Here is a 26,738-nt window from a genome sequence, read left to right on the forward strand (position 1 = left end):
TCTCTAAACACAGAGACCCTATATAAGCCTCTGCTATACTAGCAGGCAGGGTATCAAATTCTGGAGAACTTGAAATTGAACACGTATTCTTATGTGTGGGCATCTGACTAGAAGAGAGATGCAAGATATACTATTAGAGTCAGACTGACCAGAGACCCAACCCCAATTCCCTTTAATTGTGTGATGTGTGAAATTTTGTCCATTTCCTCATCTGAAAATGTTCCCTAATCTTCAAAATCTACCTCTTACTATAATTAAATTTCTTCATACACCATTATACTGGTGTATTCTAATTCAGAAGCAAGCACACAGTCTGTGGGGAGTGGAAGAGGGTAGCAGGAAAGCAGAGGCTCAAGGGAGCAGAGCAAGTCAAAGGTTATAAAGAGAACAGAAATGCTGACAACCCAAACGTACTGTGTACTTTCCACTCACATGTCACTTATTAAAATGTTAAATAAAAAAAATTCTAGGGGTGCTCAGTTGGTTAAGTATCCGACTCTTGATTTTGACCCAGGTCATGCTCCCAGGGTCCTGAGATCAAACCCCATGTCTGGCTCTGCCCTGAGCGCAGAGTCTACTTGTCCCTCTCCCCTCCACTGCTTGCACATTCTCTTTCTCTAAAATAAATAAAATCTGAAACAAAATAAAACCATAATTCTAGTAGTCTCAGTATGTGAAAAACTCAGAGGTTCACATACCTTTAACAAAAAACAAAAAATACCCATTTACATCTATACTTTGTTTACTATCCTTAAGCCTTTTCCCCACTGTGACATATCAGTTAAGTTAGTATCCTTAATTCTATTATAAGAAAAACCCCAAGGTTTGGGGGTAGAGCCATGTTATGATTTTCAGAACTTTTGATATTTACTGGTTATCTCTCTCTTTTTTTTTAAAGATTTTATTTATTTACTTGAGAGAGAGACAGTGAGAGAGAGCATGAGCGAGGAGAAGGTCAGAGGGAGAAGCAGACTATCCATGGAGCTGGGAGCCTGATGCGGGACTCGATCCCAGGATTCCGGGATCATGACCTGAGCCAAAGGCAGTCGTCCAACCAACTGAGCCACCCAGGCGTCCCTATTTACTGGTTATCTCTTAAAATGATCATGTCTCCCTTCAAAACAATGTACCTCACAGATAATTTTTTCCCATCCCTTTTCCCCTGTAATGGGAAAACATAGCTTTGCAGTTAGAAAGACCAGGATTCAAATACCGGCTTTACCACCCCAGGTAACAGTATTTTCAAGTGTCAGTTTACCCATGAAATGGAGAGAATACTTACCATAGATGATGTGAGTTAAGAGCTTAGCAATAGTGCCTGGCAAAAAGCAGGTGCTCAAAAATTCGACTAAATAAATGAATAAATATAAGAAACTTCAAACAAGAATTAGCAGTTTTTGATGAGTAACTTATAGATTGTATTTGCTTAAAGGATGTATGTATTTAAAAAAAAAGCCCCACTATCTCTGGAACATTTCTCATGTTATCTACAGGCAGTGCTCAGGATAAAGCCTAATGTCTCCACATATAAAAAGGACATAAAGTTGTGTACTGCACAGCCCTGCTGGTCCCTGGAGCCTCATTTCTCACCATACATCTCTTATCTCTGCAACCTCTACCCTAATCCCAAGTACCTGTTTCTTATTTATCTCTGGGTTCGTCTACCTGTGTTCCTTCTGCCTAAGCTGTATTTCCAATCTCCAGGTCTCGGCTTCTCTGGGAAGCTCCTGATACTGTCTCCATTCCCTAATTCCTATATTGAGGTCTGGGGCTCCTCCTCTCCCTGTCTGCTCCCCTACCATCCAGTCCTTTGCTCTACTAGGACACTTACACCGTAACTGCCTATTGGTACTTAGAACTAGATGCTTTCACTTATTACTTCAATCTCAGGGTCTGGCATATAGTAGGTGCTAAATGAATACAGTATAGGAGTCCTAGTGCTAATTCTATACCAAGGGCTATCTGAATCGACGGGTTATTTTCTTCCTTCCCTTCCATAATGTCCCATCTTCACCTTTATTTGCAGAGAACTCAGGCAGCTGCCATTCTCTCAGGTTTATAGAGCTATGATGATGGTAAGATTTACAACACTGTATCCATCCACTTCTATTTAACTTAGTATTAATATCTACAAATTTGACATCAATATGTAGTTTAGAAGTGGGGCTCATACCAATGAAGACTTTAGATACTTAATATTTTTACTGCTTACACTTATGGACAAAAAAAAATCAATCTGGAAGTTAAGATGATGTATTAGAATAACAAAGAGACTATTTAGTCACAGTTTAGCTTAGAAACTTTTCTGAACCTCTTATAATTACATACGAGCTGAGAGAGCAATAGGTTTAGAGAACCAATGTGATGCCTACGTATCTTCTAAAAGTATTTTGGTGAATCAGTCTCAAAATTCAGCACTGCTCTTTTTTTTTTTTTTTAAGATTTTATTTATTTATTTGACAGATAGAGATCACAAGTAGGCAGAGAGGCAGGCAGAGAGAGAGAGAGAGAGAGAAGAGGAAGCAGGCTCCCTGCTGAGCAGAGAGCCCAATGCAGGACCCTGGGATCATGACCTAAGCCGAATGCAGAGGCTTTAACCCACTGAGCCATCTAGGCACCCCTGTAATTCAGTTTTAAAAACATCTGTTAAGGCCCTTCCAAATGCAAGCAGGGCATACTGCTTGGTGCCCACACTTCTGTGAAGGGAAAGGAACAAGTTCATTTGAAGAACCCAGGAAGAATTTATATGGTAAGTATGAGGCAGAGACAGGACTGGAGCACAGATCTGACCCCAGACTTTGTATTTATTTATAAAATACCATTAAATTTGGGTACCATTACTTATCTATGAACCTAAGCAAATCTCCAAGCTCTACAGGGCTGTTGTGAAGATGTAATGAGAAGACCTATGTGGTGTGCCCATCATGAAGCAAAGGTACATAGTGACATTTAAACATGGTTCCTTCTTATTCTCTTCTCCCTGGTATTGCATCTTGCATTGCAATGGTGTTCAAAAAATGCTAACTGGAAATCAAGTCTCTCTCTACTTCAGAATACCTTGCATTTGGCAACATCACTGCAGATGCTTTTGCTATCGTTATGGTGGTTAGAGTTCAGTATACTCTTTAAATAATAAAAGCTCAGCTCTTTCTTGTCCCTGTTGCTCACAGGTTTTTTTAAAGATTTTATTTATTTATTTGATGGACAGATATCACAAGTAGGCAGAGAGGCAGGTGGAGGTGGGGAGCAGCCTCCCCACTAAGCAGAGAGCCTCATGTGGGGGCTCCATCCCAGGATCCTGAGATTATGACCTGAGCCAAAGGCAGAAGCTTAACCCACTGAGCCACCCAGGCGCCCCAAAGTTCTGTGTTCATATCCATAATGACCTGACTATACTATTTCACCTTTTGTCTGATTATATTAATGTCTGCAAAGTTCTAATTAAATCTCTCAGATCATGACAATAATAAACACATAATTTGTTTTGGGAAGAATAACAAAACAAACCAAAACAAGCAAGTCTTCCTGTTTTCTTCACTTCTCTCAACTGTAGCATTCTTGGGATTTTAGTATGACAGAGAAAAGATTTTGCTTATTGTTGAGAAAGGCTTCTAATTGTCCTCAGATTAAACTTTATGGCTTCAAAAGATTAACAACTTGACTGGCTTCCAAGAATATGTTAAATTCAACTGATATCCTATTACATATCAATGGGCAACAAAAGAAAGAGTTGAAGAGACTTTATTTGAAATTTAACTTAACACTGAGTTTAATGGTATGGAATTATACACCATTTAGACCATCTCTAAACTTATTTTTAAAACTAATGCTTCATATTTATCTCCTAGATTGAGATTAAGCATCTTAATTTTATTTGCAACTTCTATGGTTAAATGTTTATTTCATACACCCCCCTTTAAAAAGAAAAAGTTACTCAGTTTTCATAGACATTAAAGATAACTCAAAACATGTAACTCACTGAATTCTACCTCTGAAACTAACAATTCAGTATATGTTAATTAAACTGAATTTAAATAAAAAATTTAAAAAATGTAACTGAGAGTCTACTAAGAGCAAAGTACTGGGTTCTTTGGGTGATTAAGATGATGAAGATCTGACCTTGTCTTTAGGGAGTATATAATACACTAAATGATAGAGGAAATGAGAGAGGTACATAGGTAATTCCAGAATAAACTGGATGAAAGAACCTAAAAGAAAAGTAAAAGTGTTTTAGAAATTTGCAGAAGTAGAGAATACTTTTAATTTAGAATACCTAAGACAAAACAAAAGAAAAGTAGCATGTGAATTTGGTCTTTGAAAGTATGGTAGGACACTGAGTGGTCAGAGGCAAAGATCTTCTAAGACCACAGAAAAATGTGAGCAGAGGCTCAGAGGTGGAGGGTTTGTAGCGTATATGAAAAATGGTTTAAGTTCTAAAATAAAAATGTAATAAAATGTTACAACTTAGAGCTCTACTCATAAATTTTGAGTAAAGATTTTTTTTTTTAAAGATTTTATTTATTTATTTGACAGAGATTACAAGTAGGCAGACAGAGGGTAGGGGGAAGCAGGCTTCTGGCTCAGCAGAGAGCCCGATGCGGGACTCGATCCCAGGACCCTGATATCATGACTGAGCTGAAGGCAGAGGCTTTAACTCACTGAGCCACCCAGGCACCCTTGAGTAAAGAATTTCTTAAGTGCTAAGTGTCATTATGATTAGAGATGTATAATTTGAGAGTTGTCTGAACCTCCATTCCTGAACTGAGATTAACTCTTCATCTATGTTGTATAGTTAACTGAAATCTACATTTTCTACTCTGGTCTGTGGATAATGGTCTTTAACTTAGCTCCATTATTCTCTAGGAAGTATATTCAGACTAAATTGCTAAGAGGAAACAATTACAGACAGAAGCATAATAAACTGCCAGTTCAACTGAACCGAGACAGAAGAAGAATGTCAACACAGAGACAATGGAGAGGATGGGAAGAGGGAGGAAGGGCTTAGTGAGTCGGGACAGTTAGTCTCTACTACTTTGTATTTGTTTCAAGTCACACACTCTAGAAATCCGACCAAGTTGCAAAGGAAAAAATTAGGTCATTGCTTTCAGTTGTTTCTCTGTTAGATTTTTAATTCAATAAAATATAATCACATGCATTATGACTAAAAATACATTACAGAGTCCAGTTTGGAACTAACATTTTAATTTTCATATTCCATAGAGTAAAAAAATACATTTTTAATCAAGATGAAAAAATAAAATCTATGGTTTAAAGTGTTCTACTGTAAAATGCCCTGAACTGGAATATATACATAGATATCGGTGCTAATTCTGAGCTATTTCATTCTGAGGTCAACAGTATTTATAACAAGGAAATGTAAATTCTTTATGATAGGCCCACAGTTGTTAAAATTCATGAGAAAACCTACAGTTCTCCTAAAGAGTAGATTTTTACTCAAAAAATTAGAACTCGGGGCACCTGGGTGGCTCAGTGCGTTGGAGCCTCTGCCTTCGGCTCAGGTCATGGTCCCAGGGTCCTGGGATCGAGCCCCACGTTGGGCTCTCTGCTCAGTGGGGAGCCTGCTTCCCTGCCTGTCTGCCTGCTTGTGATCTGCTTCCCTTCCTCTCTGCCTGCTTGTGATCTGTCGAATAAATAAATAAAATCTTAAAAAAAAAAATTAGAACTCAATATATATTCTCACCATAGTACTCACATTTTCAGAGGTGTTTACACAGTGTAGTGTATGCTAAAATCATCATGAAAGTCAATGACCAAACACCTGATCCTTCTTTTGAGGTTCTTCTAATCTAGTCATCTACTTTAGAATTTTACACACTGGTCTTTTTACTATAGGTACTGTTACCACCAGGTTTCCAAGCTGTAACCACAGAAAACAACTCGAGCTGGCTTAACAGAAAAGGGATTTATGTGAAAGGCTATATTGTTAGCCCACAGTGGCTCAGAAAGTTGAAGACCAGATTCAGAAAACAAATGAGAGCAGAGGAAGGCCGTAGACTGAGGACTATATTAGGGAAAGAGCCTAGTGGGTACCACAGGCTGCTCTGGGCCCCTGGCCACCACACCTCCTGCTGTGTACAGATGGTGGATGCCATCAGTGGCAGTGGACATCAGTGGCATCACTGCCACTGACTTCTCTCTCCTTTTCCATGAGACGTTGCTGCTCTCACCCTGCTTTTATAAAGAATTCTCTAAAGTCCTTGCTTTTCTGGGCTATCAGCTTCCAATAGAAAAAGAGCCCAGGCCATGTGTTTAACCATTAACCACTGAGAAGGCTGAGAAAACAAGTATTTGACCTTTTAGGTTTTTACACTGGGGGGGGGGGGGGTCCTGCCCTCCACCGAGACCTGTGAGGAATTTCTAAACTAGGAAGAAGGTCATAATGCTGGCAGCCAAAAAGTCAAATAACTGATACAGGAATACTCACAGATTCAGGAAAGAATGGCCTACTCAGAACAAAGCCCTCTATCCTCTGGCTAAGGGCTCTGAAGCAAAGTCTGTTGTCACCTACCCAGGTGTCTGCCCCTAAAGCTTTTAAATGTCTTTGCTGGGCCCACATTTCCCTGACTTACTCCTGCCCAAGTGGTTCAGCATATATCAGGCTCATCGCTGAGACTCCTGGCGGCTGATGCTTTGATAACTAGTCTGCTATTCTGTTCTTACAACTAGGCCACAGTGGCCTCCCACCTTCATCCCTCAATAGTGGTTCTCATACTGCTCCCCTCTCTTACCATGCACACACTTCAGGGCTTGGGATCAGAAGAGCTGGTATGAGTCACAACCTTATCATTCACAATCTCAAGAGAAGGCTTGTTATTCATCTCTGAGCCCCACCATAGTCACAGGTTGTCAGGGAGACCAAATGAGAGAAAGTAAAAGCCCTTTGCAACCTAAAATGATAAGCATGATTTTACTAGTTAACATTTTTTTTTTAAAAAGATTTATTTATTTGACAGAGATTGAGAGAGCACAAGCAAAGGGAGCAGTAGACAGAGGGAGAGGGAGAAGCAGACTCCCTGCAAAGCAGGGATCATGATCTAAGCCAAAGGCAGCCACTTAACCGACTAAGCCACCCAGGTGCCCCACTAGTTAACATTATTGATAGATATGAAAAATCCTCAGTTCTTTAGGATTAAGGCCCATCCTAAGTCTTTCTGGTTCTTCTGAGCATTGATATCATATCTTTATTGTACTAAAAATCTAATTTTGTAATCAAAGCAGCATATGCTGATGATCTAAAAAGTCTTGTGGCTCATAGTAATAAAAAGCTTATTCTAGGGAGGAAAAAAATGTAACAAGATGGGATCAGGAGGGAGACAAACCATGAAAGACACTTAATGTCACAAAACAAACTGAGGGTTGCTGGGGGGAGGGGGTTTATGGAGAGGGTAGTTGGGTTATGGACATTGGGGAGGGTATGTGCTATGGTGAGTCCTGTGAAATGTGCAAGCCTGACCACTCACAGACCTGTACCCCTGGGGCAAATAATACATTATTATATGTTAATAAAAATAATTGATTAAAAAAAAACTTTATTCTAAAGACAAAACCCCCTGCCCTATGTCTTTCCTCTTCCCAGTCCTGCTCCCAAGGCAATGCCTCTCAATTCTTTAGTTGTTTCTTCTGGCATTTACCTGTCTGTATTATAATTTTTATTAAATCAATAGTCAGTATTCATATTTAAATACTGCTTACTGTGAGCCAAGTGGCATATATTTTCTTCCATAAGTAATTTAAAATTTTTCTTGGAGCTATTTTTTTCTTCTTTTTTCACTCCCTTCATTTTCTATAAATCTACTGTTAATTTTTCATAAAAGCACCAAAAGACCCATGAAATCTCTTTCAACGTCCCTTGTCATTTAATGTTCCTGGTCCAGTCTAGATGTGAAGCCTGCTAGACCTACTACATGGGCGGGACTTAGGATTTCCCTTTTTTATTTCCTGTGTTTGACGCCGTTTCCCGGATCCCACACTTCTTCATTCTTGGTTCACTTCATTTAGTGGAACACATCCTTAGTAACTTCCTCAGTAAGGGTGCAGGAGAGATCAGTTCTTTGAGGCAAGACTGAAAAATAATGGCTTTATCTAGCATTACACTTGATTGACAGCTTGGCTAAATATAGAATTTTGTGTTGAAAATAATTTTCACCAGCTTTTTCAAAGGCACTGTGCCACTGTATTACAGCATTCGGCTGCTGCTACTGAAAAGCTCAATACAATTCAGAGTCCTGTTTCTTTGTATGGAACTGAATTTTTTCCTCTCTGCAACATTTTAGAATCTTTTCTTCTTCCCTAGAGTTCCCTACAGAAATGGATAAAACTTTTTTTTTTTTTAAAGTATGTTCCATGCCCAAGGCTGGAACTCACAACCCCAAATCAAGACCCAAGCTGAGATCAAGAGTCGGACGCTTAACCAACCAAGCCACCTAAGCACCCTAGGATAAGACTTTTTAATACAGAAATTCCTTTAGCAGTATTTCTTATATTACTCCTCAGATATTGGCTTCTCTTCCATTTTCTCTGGTATGTTTCTAAAACCACCACTTGTTAAACTGTTATACCTTCTAGACCAATACTATAAGTTTTCTTATTTGTCTCCACTGTTGCCCATCTCTCAGTTATTCGTTTTTAAAGGTTTCTTCAATTTCACCTTTCAATCCTTCTATTAAATTATTTTTCATTTCTGCTACCTTATTTCCAAGAGTTCCTGTCTGTACTCTTATAGTATCCTATTTATGTCTCATTGATTCAACAAAGCACTCTCTTACATAAGCGCATTTTGCTTCAATTTTTTTTTTTTTTTTTTAAGATTTTATTCACTTATTTGATAGAGAGAGCACAAGTAGGCAGAGAGGCAGGCGGTGGCGGGGCGGGGGAAGCAGGTTCCCTGCTGAGTAGAGAGCGGGATGCAGGGTTTGATTCCAGAACCCTGAGATCATGACCTGAGTCAAAGGCAGAGGCTTAACCCACTGAGCCACCCAGGCGCCCAGGCATTTTGCTTCTGTTGAAGTTTTCTTCTAGTTTCTTCTGATACTTTGTTCTTTTTGTTCTGTCCTCTGTCTTAATTTGGAAGCTTTCTCCAAATGTCCAGTGAGCCTCAGACGGGTTTTTGTATTTATGAATGCAACACTGAACTGCTATGTGGAAGCTCTGCTGCAAAAGCAGGACTGCTGACCATAGTCTTCTAGAAAAACTGGAAGACAAACTGGTTTTTTCACCATGTTAACTCCTGAGCATAACTTCATCACGGAACTCCACGACATCAGTCTCCATCAGTCTATATGCTCTTGGGCTGTTCACCATTTCTAGATTTTTCATCTTGTATCTGCCTGGCATGGACTAGAGCAGGGGAATGGGAGTGATTTTTGTCATTTACTTTGTAGGCTTTGACATAAATTCAGATTTCAACCTTGGTGCTTTACCCCACATCTCCACCCACTCTTTTCGTAGCTATTTCCAGATGTGAAATCTTTCTAGTTTGATTTCTTTAGAAAATAAAGCTCGAGGTTCCTTGTGTTTGGTTGGGTGGGGGGAGGGTAGAGAAGGGAACTGAAGGGGCAGGTTAGGATTTGCCAAGAGGCACAAGTGATACTGATGCAAGACCCCTGAAACAAAACGGAGAAAGTACTGACCCAAATATACTAGAGAACTTAAAAAAAGGTAGCAAATATCAAAAGAGAATATGGATGTTTAATAGAGGGTACTCAGAAAACCAGCTCACTATACGGAGTAAAACAAAACCCCATTCCTTTCTGATACCATCTATAAAGGTGAATTCCACGGTTGGGGGTTGGGGAGGTTGATTCATTCAGTTTTCAGACTTAAAATCAAATCTCCTTTTTCAGTGGCCGCACTTATCCCTTCTTCCCAGAGTACCAAGTACCCCTTGTGAACTGCCTCTGTTATCCTGAGTCGCCCCCTTTACAGTCTCTATTACAGACCTCTCCTCCGTTAAGTCAGTGATCAGTCCTTGTTTGCTTTCTAGCTTCCAAAAATTTCAGTATCCTTTCTCCACTGTTGTTTTCTTCTCGGGTATCTATGTCCTTATATTTGTTTTATTCCTTCATTATGCCATTAGGGCTTTGGAGGAGCCAGAAATAAACTAATGTTTAATCTGTTATAAAGGAAATCAACTGAAATTAAAGCTTATCCTAAAATGCCAGGCCAGTAAGTTGAGGCCCCATTACCTATTAACTGACCTCCCTAATAGTGACTGCCTACTTGTCTGAATAAAATGCATTCTCAGTGTAGGCCAGGAATGTGCACTTTTATCCAGACCATTCTGGCTGTCTGCCTATACCGCCTCTTTTTATGATGCTCTTGAAACTGTTAAATCACCTCTCCATCTTGAAGGACACATTTAGTCTCAAGGTCCCAGCCTCCCTTGACAGATTTTATTTCTTTTTAAAACTGGCTTTAACTTTTGAAGTTAAATCTAATTAGGAATAAAACGTAACAGTCATTAATTCTAAGAATAAGGTCCTACCGTCAAGCTGCCCAACAGGCTAGTCTCACAATGTTCCTTAAAGTTAAGCCCTCATCTATCATAGAACACAGATGCTTTTGGTGACTATTTTCTTAATTCTCTCCAAAATGATATATACTATTACCATGCTGGATGTAACAAAGAGCTGCTAATTCATTACACACAATAGATGCCTCAGAGTATTACAGGCTTGATCTGCTTGTAGAACCCCAGCTGAGAAAAACCAATTGTATTATGACAAATAACCAGATATTTACGAATAGTCTGACAAGATGTACCATCTTACAAGTGATAAAATTATAAGAAAATTTTAAATTCAGTAATAGCCAAGTAAAAATCTGCAAAATATGCTTAGTATTAAGTTTAATCAATAGTTATAAAATTATTTTTTGAACATAAAAGTTTTATATTTTTAAATATTTATTTTTTAAAAAGATTTTATTTGACACAGAGAAAGAGAGATAGCACACAAAAGCAGGGGGAGCAGCAGAGGGAGAGGGAGAAGCAGGTTCCCTGCTGGGCAAGGAGCGTGACGCGGGACTTGATCCCAGGACTCTGGGATCATGACCTGAGCTGAAAGCAGAGGCTTAACCATCTGAGCCACCCGGGTGCCCCTAAAGATTTTATTTACTTGTCAGAGAGAGCGAGCGAACGAGCACACAAGCAGAGCGGCGGGCAGAAGGAAAAGCAGGCTCCTTTTTGAACAAGGGACTCAATCCCCGGACCCTGGGATTATGACCTGGGTCGAAGGCAGACAATTAACCAACTGAGCCACCCAGTTGTCCCACCCCTCCTTTAAAAAAAAATTTTTTTTATTTATTAAAAGTTAGTTTTAGAAAACAATGTGGTAGTGAATGAAATATGTTCTGATGATTATCATTTAACGGCTAATATTTATGGAATGCTAATTATGTATCAGGTGCCAGTCAGAGCACCTAACTTACATTATTTCCTTTAACTCTCATAATCCTGCTTTACAGGGTTACTATTCTTATTTTATAAATGAGAAAATAGAAGCTTAGAAAGGTGACTTGCTCTGAGGTCAAACACATTAAAACATGGTAGTGAAGGATTCAAATCCAGTTTGTCTGGTTCCAGAGCTTGAGCTCTTTTTTTTTTTTTTTAAGATTTTTATTTATTTATTTGATAGACAGAGAGAGATCACAAGTAGGCAGAGAGGCAGGCAGAGAGAGAGAGGGGAAGCAGGCTCCCCCTGAGCAGAGAGCCCGATGTGGGGCATGATCCCAGGGCCCTGAGATCATGACCTGAGCCGAAGGCAGAGGCTTAAACCACTGAGCCACCCAGGTGCCCCAGAGCTTGAGCTCTTAAACTTCATGGTATATAATTCCTCTCTCAGTGACCAAATATTCTCCTTCCCACAAAAATGGGGTAAAAATTATGCTGAAGGCATGGTCTGCTATAAACACTAAAATGAACAGTATCATAGGCATAGGGGAAAAATAAGGCCTACATGGAGTGCAAAAATCAAAACACCAAATAAGCTAAACTCTGTATTCTGAATACTGAAAGGAAACAGAGAGCCATGTACACCCAGGTTTAAGGGAATATATATATATATATATATATATACATATATTACAGTAACCAAGACTAAGGCAATACAAGGAGTATAATTTTAGATCTTTAAATACATTAAAAAACAATTTCTAGCTAAATGATAAAAAAATATTTAAACTCACTTAACATAAAAAGAACTCTAGACTAAGTATTACCTAAGAGCCAAGAGAGCTGCCTCACAATTTTACTTTTCTTTTCTTTTTTTTTTTTTTTAGATTTTATTTATTTATTTGGAAGACAGAGATCAGAAGCAGGCAGAGAGGCAGGCAGAGAGAGAGTGGGAAAGCAAGCTCTCTGCTGAGCAGAGAGCCCAATGTGGGGCTCGATCCCAGTATCCTGGGATCATGATCTGAGCTGAAGGCAGAGGCTTTAGCCCACTGAGCTACCCAGGCGCCCCACAATTTTACTTTTCACTCAAAACTTAAAACAACAAATCCCCAAAGAACTGTATTAGGGGATGTTTTCCCATTTTTTAAAAACAGCAAAGTGGGGCGGCTGGGTGGCTCAGTTGGTTAAGGGTCTTCAGCCGGAGTGATGATCCTAGTGTCCCAGGACTGAGCCCCACATTGGGCTCCCTGATCAGTGGGGAGCCTGCTCCTCCCTCTGCCACTTGTGCTCTCTCTCTCACTCTCTCTCTCAAGTAAATAAATAAAATCTTAAAAAAAAAAACAAAACAAAAACGCAGCAGAGTATATATAATACACTTTGGTTTCTTACTATTTAAACATGTCAAAAAACAAAACCAATTTGAGAAACAGAGGTTGTTACACCTTTTGAGCAATGTCACAACCTTCAAATTTTTCTGTAGAGGAATTTTCTGACAAATTTGGTTTAATAGAATAGTGGTAGGTCAAGCTCTAGGTTATTATTATTATTTTTTTTTTAGGATTTTATTTATTTATTTGACAGAGAGAGAGAGATCACAAGTAGGCAGAGAGGCAGGCAGTGGCGGGGGGTGGGGGGCGGAGCAGGCTCCCCACCGAGCAGAGAGCCCAATTCATGGCTCAATCCCAGGACCCTGAGATCATGACCTGAGTCAAAGGCAGAGGTTCTACCCACTGAGCCATCCAGGAGCCCCAATGCTGCTAGGTTATTTTTGATAATGTTATTTTCCTACAGTCTGACATCAAAATAGCCTATTATTATTTTTATTTTTTTAAAAGATTTTATTTATTCATTTGACAGACAGAAATCACAAGCAGGGAGAGAGAGCAGGCAGAGAGAGAGGAGGAAGTAGGCTCCCTGCTGAGGAGAGCCCTACGCGGGGCTCAATCCCAGGACCCTGCGCTGAAGGCAGACGCTTAACCCATTGAGCCACTCAGGCACCCACCTATTATTATTAATGTAATGATTCTTGTTTTAAACAGGTAAAAACATTTTAACAACATTTAAGTTGTGGTAACAAAACTAAATTAGTATTATCACTAAAAAAATAATGGTAAAATACGATTTTTAAAAGAAACTTTATGTAACAGAAATCTCAACTTTTTTTCACTCAGGTTTATCAGTGCCTTCTTCTGTATAATTCCTCTCATGTAATTCATTTCTTACTGTTATTTAGCTGAAGCTTTTATTTCTCAAAGTCCTATTAATTTGTTGACTACGCCATACAACACACATTTTTATTTTCAAGTTAGAACAATGTGTGTAGTTTTCATTATTTCTTAGTTCATTAAATTCCTGTCTTTTGCCCCAGCCATTAACATTGTCTTCTGACTGGCAACTTCTAATGTCCTTTTAGCAAATACTCATTAGCTAAATTTCTCAAGTAATTTCATGTCATATAGCTTGTTTTTTTTTGTTTTAAAACATATGGCTACCAAAAGCAAAGAATGCATTCTTCAAGACCACAGATTCCCTTTGTTCCGTGTGGAAGGTCTCTTTCCACCTCTGAAATGTTAAGATTCTAATGTTTACCAATAAATATATAATTCTTTTAAAGTTACCTTCATGTATTCATTTGCCTATAACCCAAAAAATGTGCTTTCCCTACCTAAAAGTTTTAGTTTAGATTAAATGAAGAAGGCTCACGAGTCTAGCGCTGACTGTGCCTTACACAATGTAGGCTGTTGCTAGATGTAGGAGTTGAGTTTGAAAAGAAGATACAGAATATTTAAAAATTTAAATCAGAAACTCTAATTCTTTGATTCAAATAAACTTGTATCTAAATGTGACTATTTTCATTTTTGGAATGAAGTTTCATTCTTTTTCTAAACATTCAAACATCAATAAGTTACTGAGTATAAAAATGTGACTCTTAAGTTATCTCAGGAGTCCTAGATCAAGACTAACCATGAAATCTGGGAAACAAGGCTAGTTCAAAGCTTGGGCACAGATAGGGTGCAGGTGGTAGTTGTATATTCCTACACCTATCATCTTACATTAGGGAATTAAGAGCCTCACATCTCATCTATTGCTCTTAGTCACTAGTTTTGAATGCTTGGTTTTAGTACTAAATGAATACCCACATTAATACTGACCCTCAATTCTTCCTCAGATTCCTTAACTATAGAAAATAACCGACCCACACACATCCCAAACAGTGAAATCATGGAACATATTGGCTGTGTTTTCACAGGAAGACAAATATATAATTCTAGAAATCAAAATTAAAAACCAGAATTTCATACCTTGTGCAAGCATGTTAAATTCCAAGAACAGTGCTATGTGGTAAAGTTCCATGGCTTCTTCTGCCCTGGTCATGTTTGGCTTTCCTGCGACGAGAGCCTGAACCTCACTGAGACTCCCCACTGTGGGGCTACAGTGCAAAACGGAGAGGTCCACCACATCAGTATACATACAGTGTAATATCACTTTCGCATATTTTTTTGGTATAATGGACTCATCTAATATAATTCTTGTGGGAGTCCGCAAAGTTCGATCTGTGATTTCTTCACCAGTCCGTATCCTTCTTTGTAATAAATTCCGAAAAAATGGGGACCGTGCTGAAATAATAGCCTTGTGAGCTTTGAGCTCTTCATCTAAACAGTTCTGATTTCCACCAAAAGCTTCAACCAGTTCAGAGTCTGAAGAAAAACTAAGGACGACATCATAATAACACATGTAATCAAAAAGTCCACGCATATCTACATCAAGGGAATTCGGTGTTCCAAATTCTTCACTAAGCTGAACGAGGATATCAACATTTTGAAACCTTGAGTCCTCCATTCCAAACTCTCCTGTATAAAGGTAGTGTAGCAAAGCAGAAAACATGGGCATGTCTATACCAGCTGTATTGATGTCCATAATGATCTCTGCCCCATACTCCGGTGAGGAAGAAAGCAGTGTTTTAAAAAACGGACACCTTGCCGCCAAAATGGCACGATGAACAGGAAAACAAGTTTCTTGAAATATTAAGTCTACGTCGGTACAATACTTGTACTCATAAAGATCGGCCATATCTTTCTGCAATGTCCGAGCTTCTGGTCTAGCCAAACTGGCTTGTAGAGAAAGCTCCTTTAAGGCTGAAGTTCCCTCATATTCCTCCACTAAAGCATTAACATCTCTAACATCCCACCCAGAGAGGAGTTCTCGCATCTGCTTGGCGTGATCGGCAGACCTATTAGATTTTCGACGCTTAATAAACTTCTTTTTGAGGGTGGCAAGGCCAGAGGTTCTCTTTTTTTTGTCTTGTGGTTTCTCATGGCCATGGTCAAGGCTATATAATTTTGATTCACAACCATAGCCTTGCTGAGAATAGGATGATGTCCCTAAGAAGGAAATCAAACAAATGAAAATTTGTTTCTTTGTTCCTAACATTCATTTTCAATGTTCACTTTAACACATACTTTATGCTAAAAATTTTTACCAACAGACATTCCTGAATCATTCAAATAAAACTGACTTCTGTTTCTATAAATAAAGTTATTAGTTATTAAAAAGTTCAAATAATTTACTTCTATATTAAATAAGGAATAGAGACTAACAGCAGATTATTTTTTACTTGACAAAATGCTTTTGGTTCTTTGGCTTTCAAAAACCAGATATCACAGATTTTAATTAAGGATTTTTAGGAAATGAGAGTAAAGCAGATTTGTAAATTAAGAATACTACTTGTATATAATTGTGATTTTTTCTTCTTCCTAATTACACCAAGGCTGCTTTGCACTGGGGAAAGCAAATGGGCCAGGATGCAAGAAGCTTGTATTTCACAATTTTTACACCAATGGAGATTGCCAGGTTTTTGAGGGCAACTGGCAATTCTAGCTAAGACACCAGAGAAAAGATCAATGGTGTTATAGGACCTTGATCAGGATAAAAATCATACAAGACCAATTTACATTTGTCGGGTAAAAAGCTGGATGTTGCAGAATTATTATCTATAACTTTTTCACTGTTAAATTCTCCTTTCATCCAGAAAGACCACTGAAAATACAATTCTATTTATATTAACAAAAAAAGAAATTAGAAAAACTGAAACAGTTACCTATAAAAGTCTGTTGGGCTTGAGAATTTCCCCCTACCCTCGGGGAACATGAATGAGGATAGTTAGATGCATTAGCACCCATTTTCTTCAGTCACTCAGGCATTCCACCTGCTGGTTCTTCAGAGTGTAATCCCAGAGGCCTTTACGAACTTTCAACCCTGGATCCAGCAGCCTCTTTTCATCCATTTCTTGATATGAAACAAAAATAATTTTATTCATTTTTTCAAATGTATCTCAAATTGCACACTTTAAAAAAAGCAAGCTAGTGAAAACTGCTTTTATTTGCAAATGATGTGCTGTCAAATTCACATGTAAAAATTTCAGAAAATGTAAACAAATAGTTAAACTTGAATTATGAATCAGTGGTAGCTGCAATTTTAAGCCATAAAATGTACCAATTATATACTTTCTAAGGCAGCGAAAAGTAACAAATCAGACTAATTTAAATATATAATTTGGAAAGAGTATTTCAAATCACAGGGTAAAGTATTTAGAGACTAAAAAATTTTTCAATTTTTTTTCTTACTCTTTAGAAGCAACCATTAGTCATTATAATCCAACATTCTAAGCAATTTATAAACATCAAAGAGGTTGGTATTAGAGGCAGACCTCCTCATGAAGCCCTGAAATAAAAATACTGCTTTCTAGTACCTGATATTATGACTTAACATGGACAGGGCAGTACCCATAAGTGGTAATGTTAACAATTACAGAAAAAATTCCACACCATGGAACCCTAACTCTCACAGCTGCCAGCAGAAGATATACACACAAAGAGAAGACACTTTAAGATCAGACAACAGGGTTAATACGAATACTGTATCTGTTATAGCATCTGGATATATAAAATTTACCTAAGAGGGATAATTGTTTAAGAGAGAACACAATTTACAATCTATTATTGGAATGGTTACAAAACCAACCAGGAGGTAATCTAGCCTTGTAAAGAAGAATGAAGCATTTTAACAAATAATAAATACACACATGCAAAATCACAAAAAATCTGCTAGAAAACAGAACTGTGTCAAGAGTCTCGGAATTTATTTTAATCTCTGTTACTGTCAGAATAACCCCAGGAATTCAACTTTAAGAAAATCACTGTTAGCATCTTTGCTTCCCTCAATCTTTTCCGCCATATTTATGAGAATTTAAGCATAGAATGATCTACCTATGGTGCTCAAGACTTGGAAACCTTCTATACACTGGATATTATGCCAAATCATTCACTCACACAAGCCAATTTCTTAGTTGAAATTCACCTACCTACCAAGGAAAACACAGCATGTTATTAGACTTTTTACTCTGGGTGCCTGCTACTGAAGTCAGAAAGGCTATGGGTAGACAGGAATTTGACAGTGCATTCTTTAAGAACTACCTAGCAAGAAAGCCAAAGAGTTTAATAACTGACTATTTTGTAAACATTAAATGGTCAAGAAAATTACTTCTTCCAGCAAAGTCAGTTTTTTTGAAGTTTGATGCTTAATGTGAGTAAATTCAGTTCTCTATTCCTAAATATTAGATATGTAGAAAAGGCTGCCTTTTTGGGTAATTTTGAACATGGTCAATTTACAAAAAACCTTTTTCATTGAAGTATAGTTAACATTAAATGTTGTCAATTCTTATAAAATGGAAAATTAAATCTGCCTGTGTTAATTTCAGTTCAAACTTAAAAAACAGTTGGTCTGGGGCACCTGGGTGGCTCAGTTGGTTGAGCGGCTGCCTTCAGCTCATGTCATGATCTTAGGGTCCTGGGATTGAGCCCCACATTAGGCTCCCTGCTCAGTGCGAAGTCTGCTTCTCCCTCTCCCACTCCCCTTGCTCACATGCTCTCTTTCACTCACTCTCTCTCTCTAATAGATTAATAAAATCTTAAAAAGAAAAAATAAAGTGGGTCTAATAAATCCTAGTTTTCAAACTAGGATTTGAAATAGCTTTTCAAAGATTTTTAATAGCTCCTTAAAAGCATTTAAGGTTCCAGCAGGTACTTCTAGTGGTTCTTTAGAAAAAACTAGAGTCAGGGCACCTGGGTGACTCCATTAAGCATCTGCCTTTGGCTTAGGTCATGATTCCAGGGTGCTGAGATCAAGTCCCACACTGGGCTCCCTGCTCAGTGGAAAGCCTGCTTCTCTCTCTTCTGCTGCTGCTCTCCCTGCCTCTGTGTGTGTGCGCGCTCTCTCTCTCTCTCAAGGTGTCAAATACATAAATAAAACCTTAAAAAGAAAAGAAAAGAAAAAACCAGAGTCCTGGAAGCCAAGTTTGTGGCCTCATTCATAGGTCAAATCCTTTTCTCACTGAAGATTTGTAGTTAAAACACAAAAACAGCACAGAGAATTCTTTTTCAAATTTGGAATATGTTCAGAATGCAGAATAAAAGCATTATGAAAAACAAAAGCCTTTATCAAAATGAGAGAAAAAAGATTAAAAAGATGAGCTTTGAATCTGGAAGTAATGGATGGTAAAAAGTGCTGGTAAGATGTCCCTCTTATGGCACGTCTCTTCTCACTTCCTTCTTTACTCATTCTTGAAGTTACATATTGCTTCATTTCTGTTTGCTATTATTTATTTTGAGAGACAGAGAGAGAGAGAGTGTGTGTGTGTATATGTGTGTGCACAAGCAGGGGGAGGAGAGAGAGAATTTCCAAGACTCCTCACTGAGCGTGGAGCCTGACTGGGGCTTAATCTCATGACCCTGAGACCATGATCTGAGCCGAAATCAAGAACAGAACACTTTACCGACTGAGCAAACCAGGTGCCCCTGTTTGCTTTTTAATTTTTAAAGACTGCAGAGCAAACTCACTAACATGGCTGAGTATATTGCTGAAACAAGAATGGTGCCATGTTTCGAGATGAAGAAAAATCAGTGTCCAAAGTAAAGTGGACAGAGTTCCTACTCTAACTCTGTCACACTGTAATGAAGTATGCACATACACATGGAAGAATTTTTTTTTCTTTTTCAAAGATTTTATTTATTTGACAGACAGAGATCATAAGTAGGCAGAGAGGCAGGCAGGCAGAGGGAGAGGGAGAAGCAGGCTTCCTGCTGAGCAGAGAGCCCGATGTGGGGCTCGATCCCAGGTCCCTGAGACCATGACCTGAGCCAAAGGCAGAGGCTTTGGTGCCACCCAGGTGCCCCAAGAATTATTTTCATCTGAGAATTCTGCAAGATTTATAGGGACACAAAACACTGTCACCCAGGTCTGTCTGAAATTTAAACCATGTCAAAAATGACTTTTTTTCTTTTTCCTTTCTTCTTTTTTTAAAAAGCTCAGTTTTATGGTGAGCGTAATTAGATATTCTAAAGCAAACATTCAAAGGTTACAAAACATCAGTCCCGCTGGAGAACAAGACCACCTAGCAAGCATTAGGGAAGTCACAGGCTGATATAAAGATGCTTGGACAAGTACCACTGTAATTAGCACCATAGGGACAGCTGGGGTCTCACCCTGGAGAGGTGACTTGAAATAAAATGTCTTTGGGACTTAGGGATAGAGTCTCTTCCTGGTTATTGCTAGTCAATGGGAATCCTCTTCAAGATGAACTGATCTGGGCAACATTCGTATTTCCTACTGGAGCTCCAATACTAAAATAAACATAGGTCTTGGAAAGACTTAGTGGGAGAGATTTTTCAGGATAGGATATAACCCTTAAGTCCACCTTATGTCCCCAGTTTCAAATCCTGGGGGTAATCCTGACTGTGCAGTTATAGTACTAAAACCCTATTTCTCAAAATTCTCAAGGAATAATTTTATTTATTAAGTAACCAAAACCCTATGCTATATGGAACACAGTATTATGTTATTTAGTTCTTAATCCAGCCCACTGCCTTTAGATGCTGGAAATGAGAATAAGTCAGAGTTAAAACTCTCAAGAATGTTTTCATTCTAGGCAAGTTTTGTCTGTCTCCTACATAAAACAGGATGAAATCCAATTTTTGGATTACATGACAGGAAAGGAAAGGAAAGGAAAGGAAAAGAGAGGGCCCAGAGGATGCAAATGGCCCTAGAAAACTGATAAATCTTTTTTCTAGAATCATCATTCTGGAAGAGCGCTCTCTGTTAACAGTCAATATGACCTATCTCAATCAAATGATCTAACTGGCTTAAAACAAGCTTCAGTGATTGCAGCAGACCCAACTGAAGGGGAAAAATGATACTGAAGGTAACAGAATTAACAATCCCACGAGATTATTTTTAGAAAAAAATCAACCTCTCTGCCTTCCAAAAAACCCTGACCAGCATTTCCAAGGTGTTTTCCCAAAGTTTGGAAAATTCAGGATTAAACAAAAACCGACAGGTCTCTTTACTTCAGAATGTTTTAGCATCTTTAAAGTGCTAAGGTGCATTGTGAACCTCCAGGAGGAAGTATTCAGCAATGTTCTAAGGGAGCGCCTTTGTCCCACAGAACATTAAAGGAATGTGCTTGTATGACACACTTCGGAAAATCTTGACCTTTGCCATAAAAACACTTTTTACTGCTTTACACAGTAGAGAGAACAATGGGCATCAAGTGACCTAGTGTACCACTTGTACAGGATAAGTCACATTTAACTTCTATGAATCTCTGAAACTGGGATGTGTGGATTTTGGCATCTATAAAATAAAAAAGCTGATACAGGGTACCTGTATCATTTATTTAATGTCTCACTGAATGTTGTTCGAATTCACTGAAGTTGTATGACTTATTGGTTTGGAATGTGGATGGAGAAGGGGGTTATTTCTATATTAAATGTTAGTGTATAGAGGGGAAAAAAGGCAATTAGATTTTGGGTTTTAAACATGTTTTCTCCTTAGTCTGATTATTAGCTATGATTATAGAAGGATAGGAGGATAGGAAGGTGTGGCACATGTGAATATGAAAAACAATTTATAAGGGAAGAGAAATGCAAAACTATGGTAATCCTTCATTTTTGTCAAATCTAAGGTGACCATATAATGTACGATCACACCAGAATGCTTGAGTGAAAAGGGGTACAAACTAGATGAGATGCCACAACATATATAGCCCGGGTCTAGTGGGGCCAAGTGGAATGAATGGCTACCCCATACCCAAATCTCACACTTCCAGAGCTAGAAATAAGACAAAGTTTAATAAAGGGGAAAAAAAAAAAGCCTCTGAAAACTCAAGTTAGAATAGTTTAAGACTTATGTCCACCTCATTCCCCAAGTACGTTTTACCCAACATAACAAGCCACATTTACTGAGGTTTTACTATGTTCTAGACTCTGTTCTTACAACATTACATGTATTAACCCATGTAATTCTTTCAGTAACTTTTTTACTAATGAGTCTTAAAGGTTAATACCTTGTCCAAGGTCTCAGAGATATTAAGTGAAAGAGCCAGGATTACTTTGTAAATCTTCCAATTCTATCCTTGGATAGAAAAGAAACCACAAAACCCAAAAGGCAACTGTGAACAGTTAAGTCAGAAGCATAATCAGCAGTGACCCTTACTATCTGAAGATCTCTTCAAAAGGGTGAGACCAGACTGGGAGTTCAGAAAGCCACCAACCAGCTTTATTATATGTGTCCTCGGGGACCATCTATTACAGAGGCAGATGACCTCCACCTGGAACCACAAACCCCACTCGTTCCAATGGCAAAGAACAACAGTGTTTATAGCAGCAGCTTAAGGCAAAACTATGTTCCAGTAAACATATTTATTAAGGCAGAGAAGCCAGAGTGATGGGAGCTAGAAAGGGCCTTCGACTTTCCTTTGGTCGACCTTGTTTTTGAAACTGAATTATAACCTCATGGAATGGGAGAAAATATTTACATATTATACACTGATAGAAGATTATTATCCAGAAGACGTAGAGAATTCCTACAACTCAACAACCCAAAAAACCAAACAGATTAAAAGATGGGAAAAGGTCTTACATAGACATTTCTCCAAAGAAGATATATGGATCGCCAAATAAGCACATGAAAACACATCGTCAGGGAAATGCAAATCAGAACCACAATGAGGTACCACCTCACTCCTATTAGGATGGCAATGATCAATAGAACAGAAAAGTATTGGCAAGGATGGAGAAACTGGAACTTCTGTGTATTCTTGGTAGGAATATAAAGTGGTATGTTATGAAAATGCCACTGTGGAAAACAGTATGGAGGTTCCTCAAAAATTAAAATCAGATTTACTGTATGTTCCAGCAGTTTCACTTCTGGCTATATACCCAAAAGAACTGAAAGCAAGGTTTCAAGACATGTACTCTGATGTTCACAGTAGCATTATTCCCAGCAGCTAAAAATGTGGAAGCAACCCAAAAGTTCATCAACAAATGGATGAATAAGCAAAATGTGGTATATATAGATCATGGAATATTATTTGGCAGATAAATAAGCAAAGTGTGGTATATACATACAATGGAATACTATTCAGCCTTAAATTTAAAAAGAAGGAAATTCTGATATACGCTTCAACACAGGAACCTTGAAGACATTATGCTAAGTGAAATAAGTCGGCTATAGAAAGACAGATATTGGATGGTGGATGCCCTTTACATGAGGCACTCAGAGTAGTCAAAATTACAGAGAAAAAGTAGAACGATACTTGTCAGGGGCTGGGAGGAGGGAGAGTATGGGCAGTCAGTGTTTACTGGGTAGAGAGATTCAGGTGGGGAAGAGGAAAGAATTCCAGAGGCCGATGGTGGTGGTGGTTCTACAATAGGAATGTATGTGATACCACTGAACACAGTTAAAAAATGGTCAGGATGGTAAATTTTATACATACATGCATTACACATTATATGTATTCTATTACAATAAAAAAAGACTTATAAACATTGCCATCAAAAAATTATTGTCATAAAAAACATATACTTTTGAAGCTTTATGGCTAAGGTTCAAAACTGACTTACCTAAGGAAATTTCTTTTCCAGGTAAAGTAAAATAGATTAGCTATTATTGTATTTCTCTTCAAGCATCAGAGAACTCATTGGAAAAAAATTTAGACTGGCAAAATCTTTCCATTTCAGGAATGTCTCATTGTATCAGTTACTAATAAAATATATACAAATATTTCAATGTCAAATGAAATAAACAGTATTTCATAAAAGCATAATATTTGTCAGAAATAATTTAGTACACTTAATTAATTTTTATATTTAGAAAAATATTATTTGTACTTAACTTACACATTTCTGATTTTAAAATTATATAATGAAAAATTTCAAAAATATACGAAAGGTAATAGTATACTGACCCCTCAAGCCTGTATCACTCATATCCCAGAATTATCAAAATTGCTTTGGCTTATATTTAAATGCTTAAATTTGATGTGTAAGGGTTATGGCTAGAATTTAAATCTCTGAATTTATCTCTGAAGAGATAAATGTACAATATGATTATAGAATATAAATGTACAAAGAATGTACAACAGAATATAAAATATTCTATGTACAATACTGTACAATAGAATATAAATGTACAGTATGATTATAGGATTTATCTCTGAAGAGATAAATGTACAATATGATTATAATTATCCTAACTACTGACCACTATCAGCCAGCCAGTCTTAAGCAGTGTACATGAGTTGATTCTTTAAATTTCTCAACCATGTGAGGTACAGGTCTATTATTATTCCCATTTTGCACAAGAAAAGACTGAAACGTTAGGAAAATGAGGCATGGACAGCTTAGTCAGCTACTCAATGTCACAGAGCTGGTTTAAGTTGCAGAACCAGGCTTGGCATTCAGGCTCTCATATCTATGAATGATGTTTTCTTTGCAATTTTTTCCCCCCTAAATGTTTGAAGGAAAAATTTCCAGAGCAGACAAATATAGTTCCATTCCAGAACTGGGAAGTGAGTACACACCTGACAGTGTTACTTTTGGCGCTGAAAAGGCTCTCTCTCATAAGGCAAAAAATGACTTAACTGAAAGGGTAGCTTATGAAATCAGAGCAAAAGTGCCTTTCTGAATATTTATAGCTAGACCACGTGTTCCTTGATGGCAGGACAACACTTGTTTACGCCTGATCAACCATCCATCCACCCATCCAATTCTGAGCACCTGCTATGTGAAGGCACTTTGATAGGTCCTGGGAATACAGCAGTGATTACACACTGAATAGGAGGACTTCTCATGAAATTAAAAGAAAGGCTACTATTTTGGCTTCCTAGTTTACAGCTAGACCTTCAAGAATTAATGGGAGTGCATCAAGCAGAAAAGGAAAGGTGGTTCAAAGTAGGAAAAAAAGGGGTAAATAAATGGGAGTAACTCCAGTCCCAGTGAGCGTCCCATTCACAGTTCTCACAGCCCCGCACCTCTACCATCTGCTACTACTGTAGCATACAATGACATCTCCACTGAACTGTGTCCTTCCCAAGGGTATGCACTCGGCTGCCTTACATTTCTTACCATCCACCACAGCACCACAGAACACAAAGCAGACACGACAGTCGAGTGAATAAATGTTAACTATTATCATGACCATTGAAAAATAACGTGTCTAAAGCCCAAGAAGTACATATGTTTAAGTGTCTGGGTAGGAGTTCGACCAAAATGCCTCAAATTCCACACTGAAGTGTTGAGCCTTTATTCAGAACACAGTGGGGGAACTACTGGAACAAAGCATAAAAGAGGAGGAGGGAAGCACATTTACATTTGTTTTAAAAGATTACTACGCGGTCTGAAGGCAGAAGACACTCCACGCAAGTTAGACTTCTTAGAGCATTCTTGCTATAGTCCTGGAAGTGTTAACAAGGATCTGACTTTCCCAATCCCTAAAATGAGGACACTAGCACTGACTTCACATTAAGAACTGAAGAAGATACCATGGACTGACAGTGGACAGCAGAAGCAGCCCGTCACAAGGGTTTTCATGAGGGGCCTCATCTTGCACCAGGTCTCACCTGGCCTGCATGAGACACGCCTTAGAGATGCTGAGGTGTTCTGAAATACTCAGTCTCTAGACATTTTAAGCTGAGGTCAATTCCTGGAAAGAGGCGGGTAAAGGACGCAGGTGGCTGTAGTGTAGATGTGAATAAGCATCTTACTCTGCATCCTTCACCTCAGAACTCCCATTCAACATGTTCCGTCCAGACCTAAAAACCTCAGAGTAAGAGCCTCCTGAATGGAAAAATGGGAATACAGGACTGAAAACGTTTGGAAGCCTGACTCTCAGCTCTGGGCTTTTGCTTCTCCCCCTGTCTGGACCTCTGGTAGTAGTAACTGAGACATCGTTGTGGGGCAGCCTGGGCCAGAACAGTGACATCCACAGCAACCACAGTGGGAGCTGCCCGGCACCAGCCATCCCTTACACCCAATGCCTTGCTGCCTTCTCCTAGCAGCTATATCCCCCAAACTGAGTTAGCTCTTAAAGGAGTGAGAAGAATTTCCTCCAACGGCTAGGAAAAAGGGCTTCTAAGCCAAGGGTGGAAGTGATTATGAGGCCCTCCACAACAGATCACAGAACTGCCCAATCAACAGTCTTATAAGATAATGGTGCCATTAGAACTTCTGAGTTCCTGACAGGAAGACCAGTTTTGAGCCAAGCGCACAATATTTGAGTGAATGAGTAAAATCTCTGTTCTAATCAGGGACAGCTTTACTGTTAGCTTAGTGGTATATAAAAAAGTAGTTCTGAATGATTCAGAGAAGGCAAGGAAAATCTGAATCTAGATTTGAGTTTATAAAGGATTTGCTGAGAGAAATAGAGCTGAAACCAACAATATATTTGAAGCAACTGAATGTAAATTGAAAAAACACGGAATTTCTCATAATCTCCATTCAAAGCCCAAAACTCACATTTTCTAAAAACCAACTTAGGAAAATGTTATACAAAAAAAAATAAAAAATAAAAAACACAAGGATGTATTTCTTGTTCATGAGTTTCTATGGGCTCCAGTGGTAGAATTGGAGATAAGAAAACATGCTGAGTGAGCCTGACAGTAAGCCTGCACATGGGAGCAGAATACAAACCAAATGAGAAACGTGAGGCAGTCTTCTTAAGGACATCAAATTCCAAACTACCGGATCAAGGGAATAGCCATGTGAATGGTCCCACGAATTATTCAAGTTCTTATAAATGGGAAGATGGTAACAGTTTAGAAGTTATCGATAATTATGTACTAAACCTTTATTTTTCCTCACATGGCTCAGACTAAGAGAGGCCAAATAAATATGGAAGAAAACCTTATTACTTTAAATTTTCAGTGAAAAGGGATAGGAAACTATCTATAATGGGGCATTAGCCTTAATAAGGGCCACTCCATTCTGAAACTTTC

The 26,738-nt window shown here is 38.4% G+C and overlaps 1 protein-coding gene across 2 annotated transcripts in view; it reads right to left on the reverse strand.

Annotated features, from left to right (window-relative positions):
• BTBD7 (BTB domain containing 7) overlaps nucleotides 1–26,738 on the reverse strand; it is a 79,731-nt gene that overhangs the window by 35,051 nt on the left and 17,942 nt on the right. For both annotated transcript variants that reach the window (XM_059182953.1, XM_059182954.1), the window contains exons 2-3: nucleotides 16,509–16,696; nucleotides 14,713–15,792 (exon numbers count right to left, since the gene is read on the reverse strand). In XM_059182953.1, coding sequence (XP_059038936.1) covers nucleotides 14,713–15,792; nucleotides 16,509–16,590 — 1,162 coding nt within the window. In that variant the 5' untranslated portion in view covers nucleotides 16,591–16,696. The remainder of the gene's footprint in view (nucleotides 1–14,712; nucleotides 15,793–16,508; nucleotides 16,697–26,738) is intronic.

The sequence above is a fragment of the Mustela lutreola genome, chromosome 7 (genome assembly GCF_030435805.1).
Source record: "Mustela lutreola isolate mMusLut2 chromosome 7, mMusLut2.pri, whole genome shotgun sequence".
NCBI lineage: Eukaryota > Metazoa > Chordata > Mammalia > Carnivora > Mustelidae > Mustela > Mustela lutreola.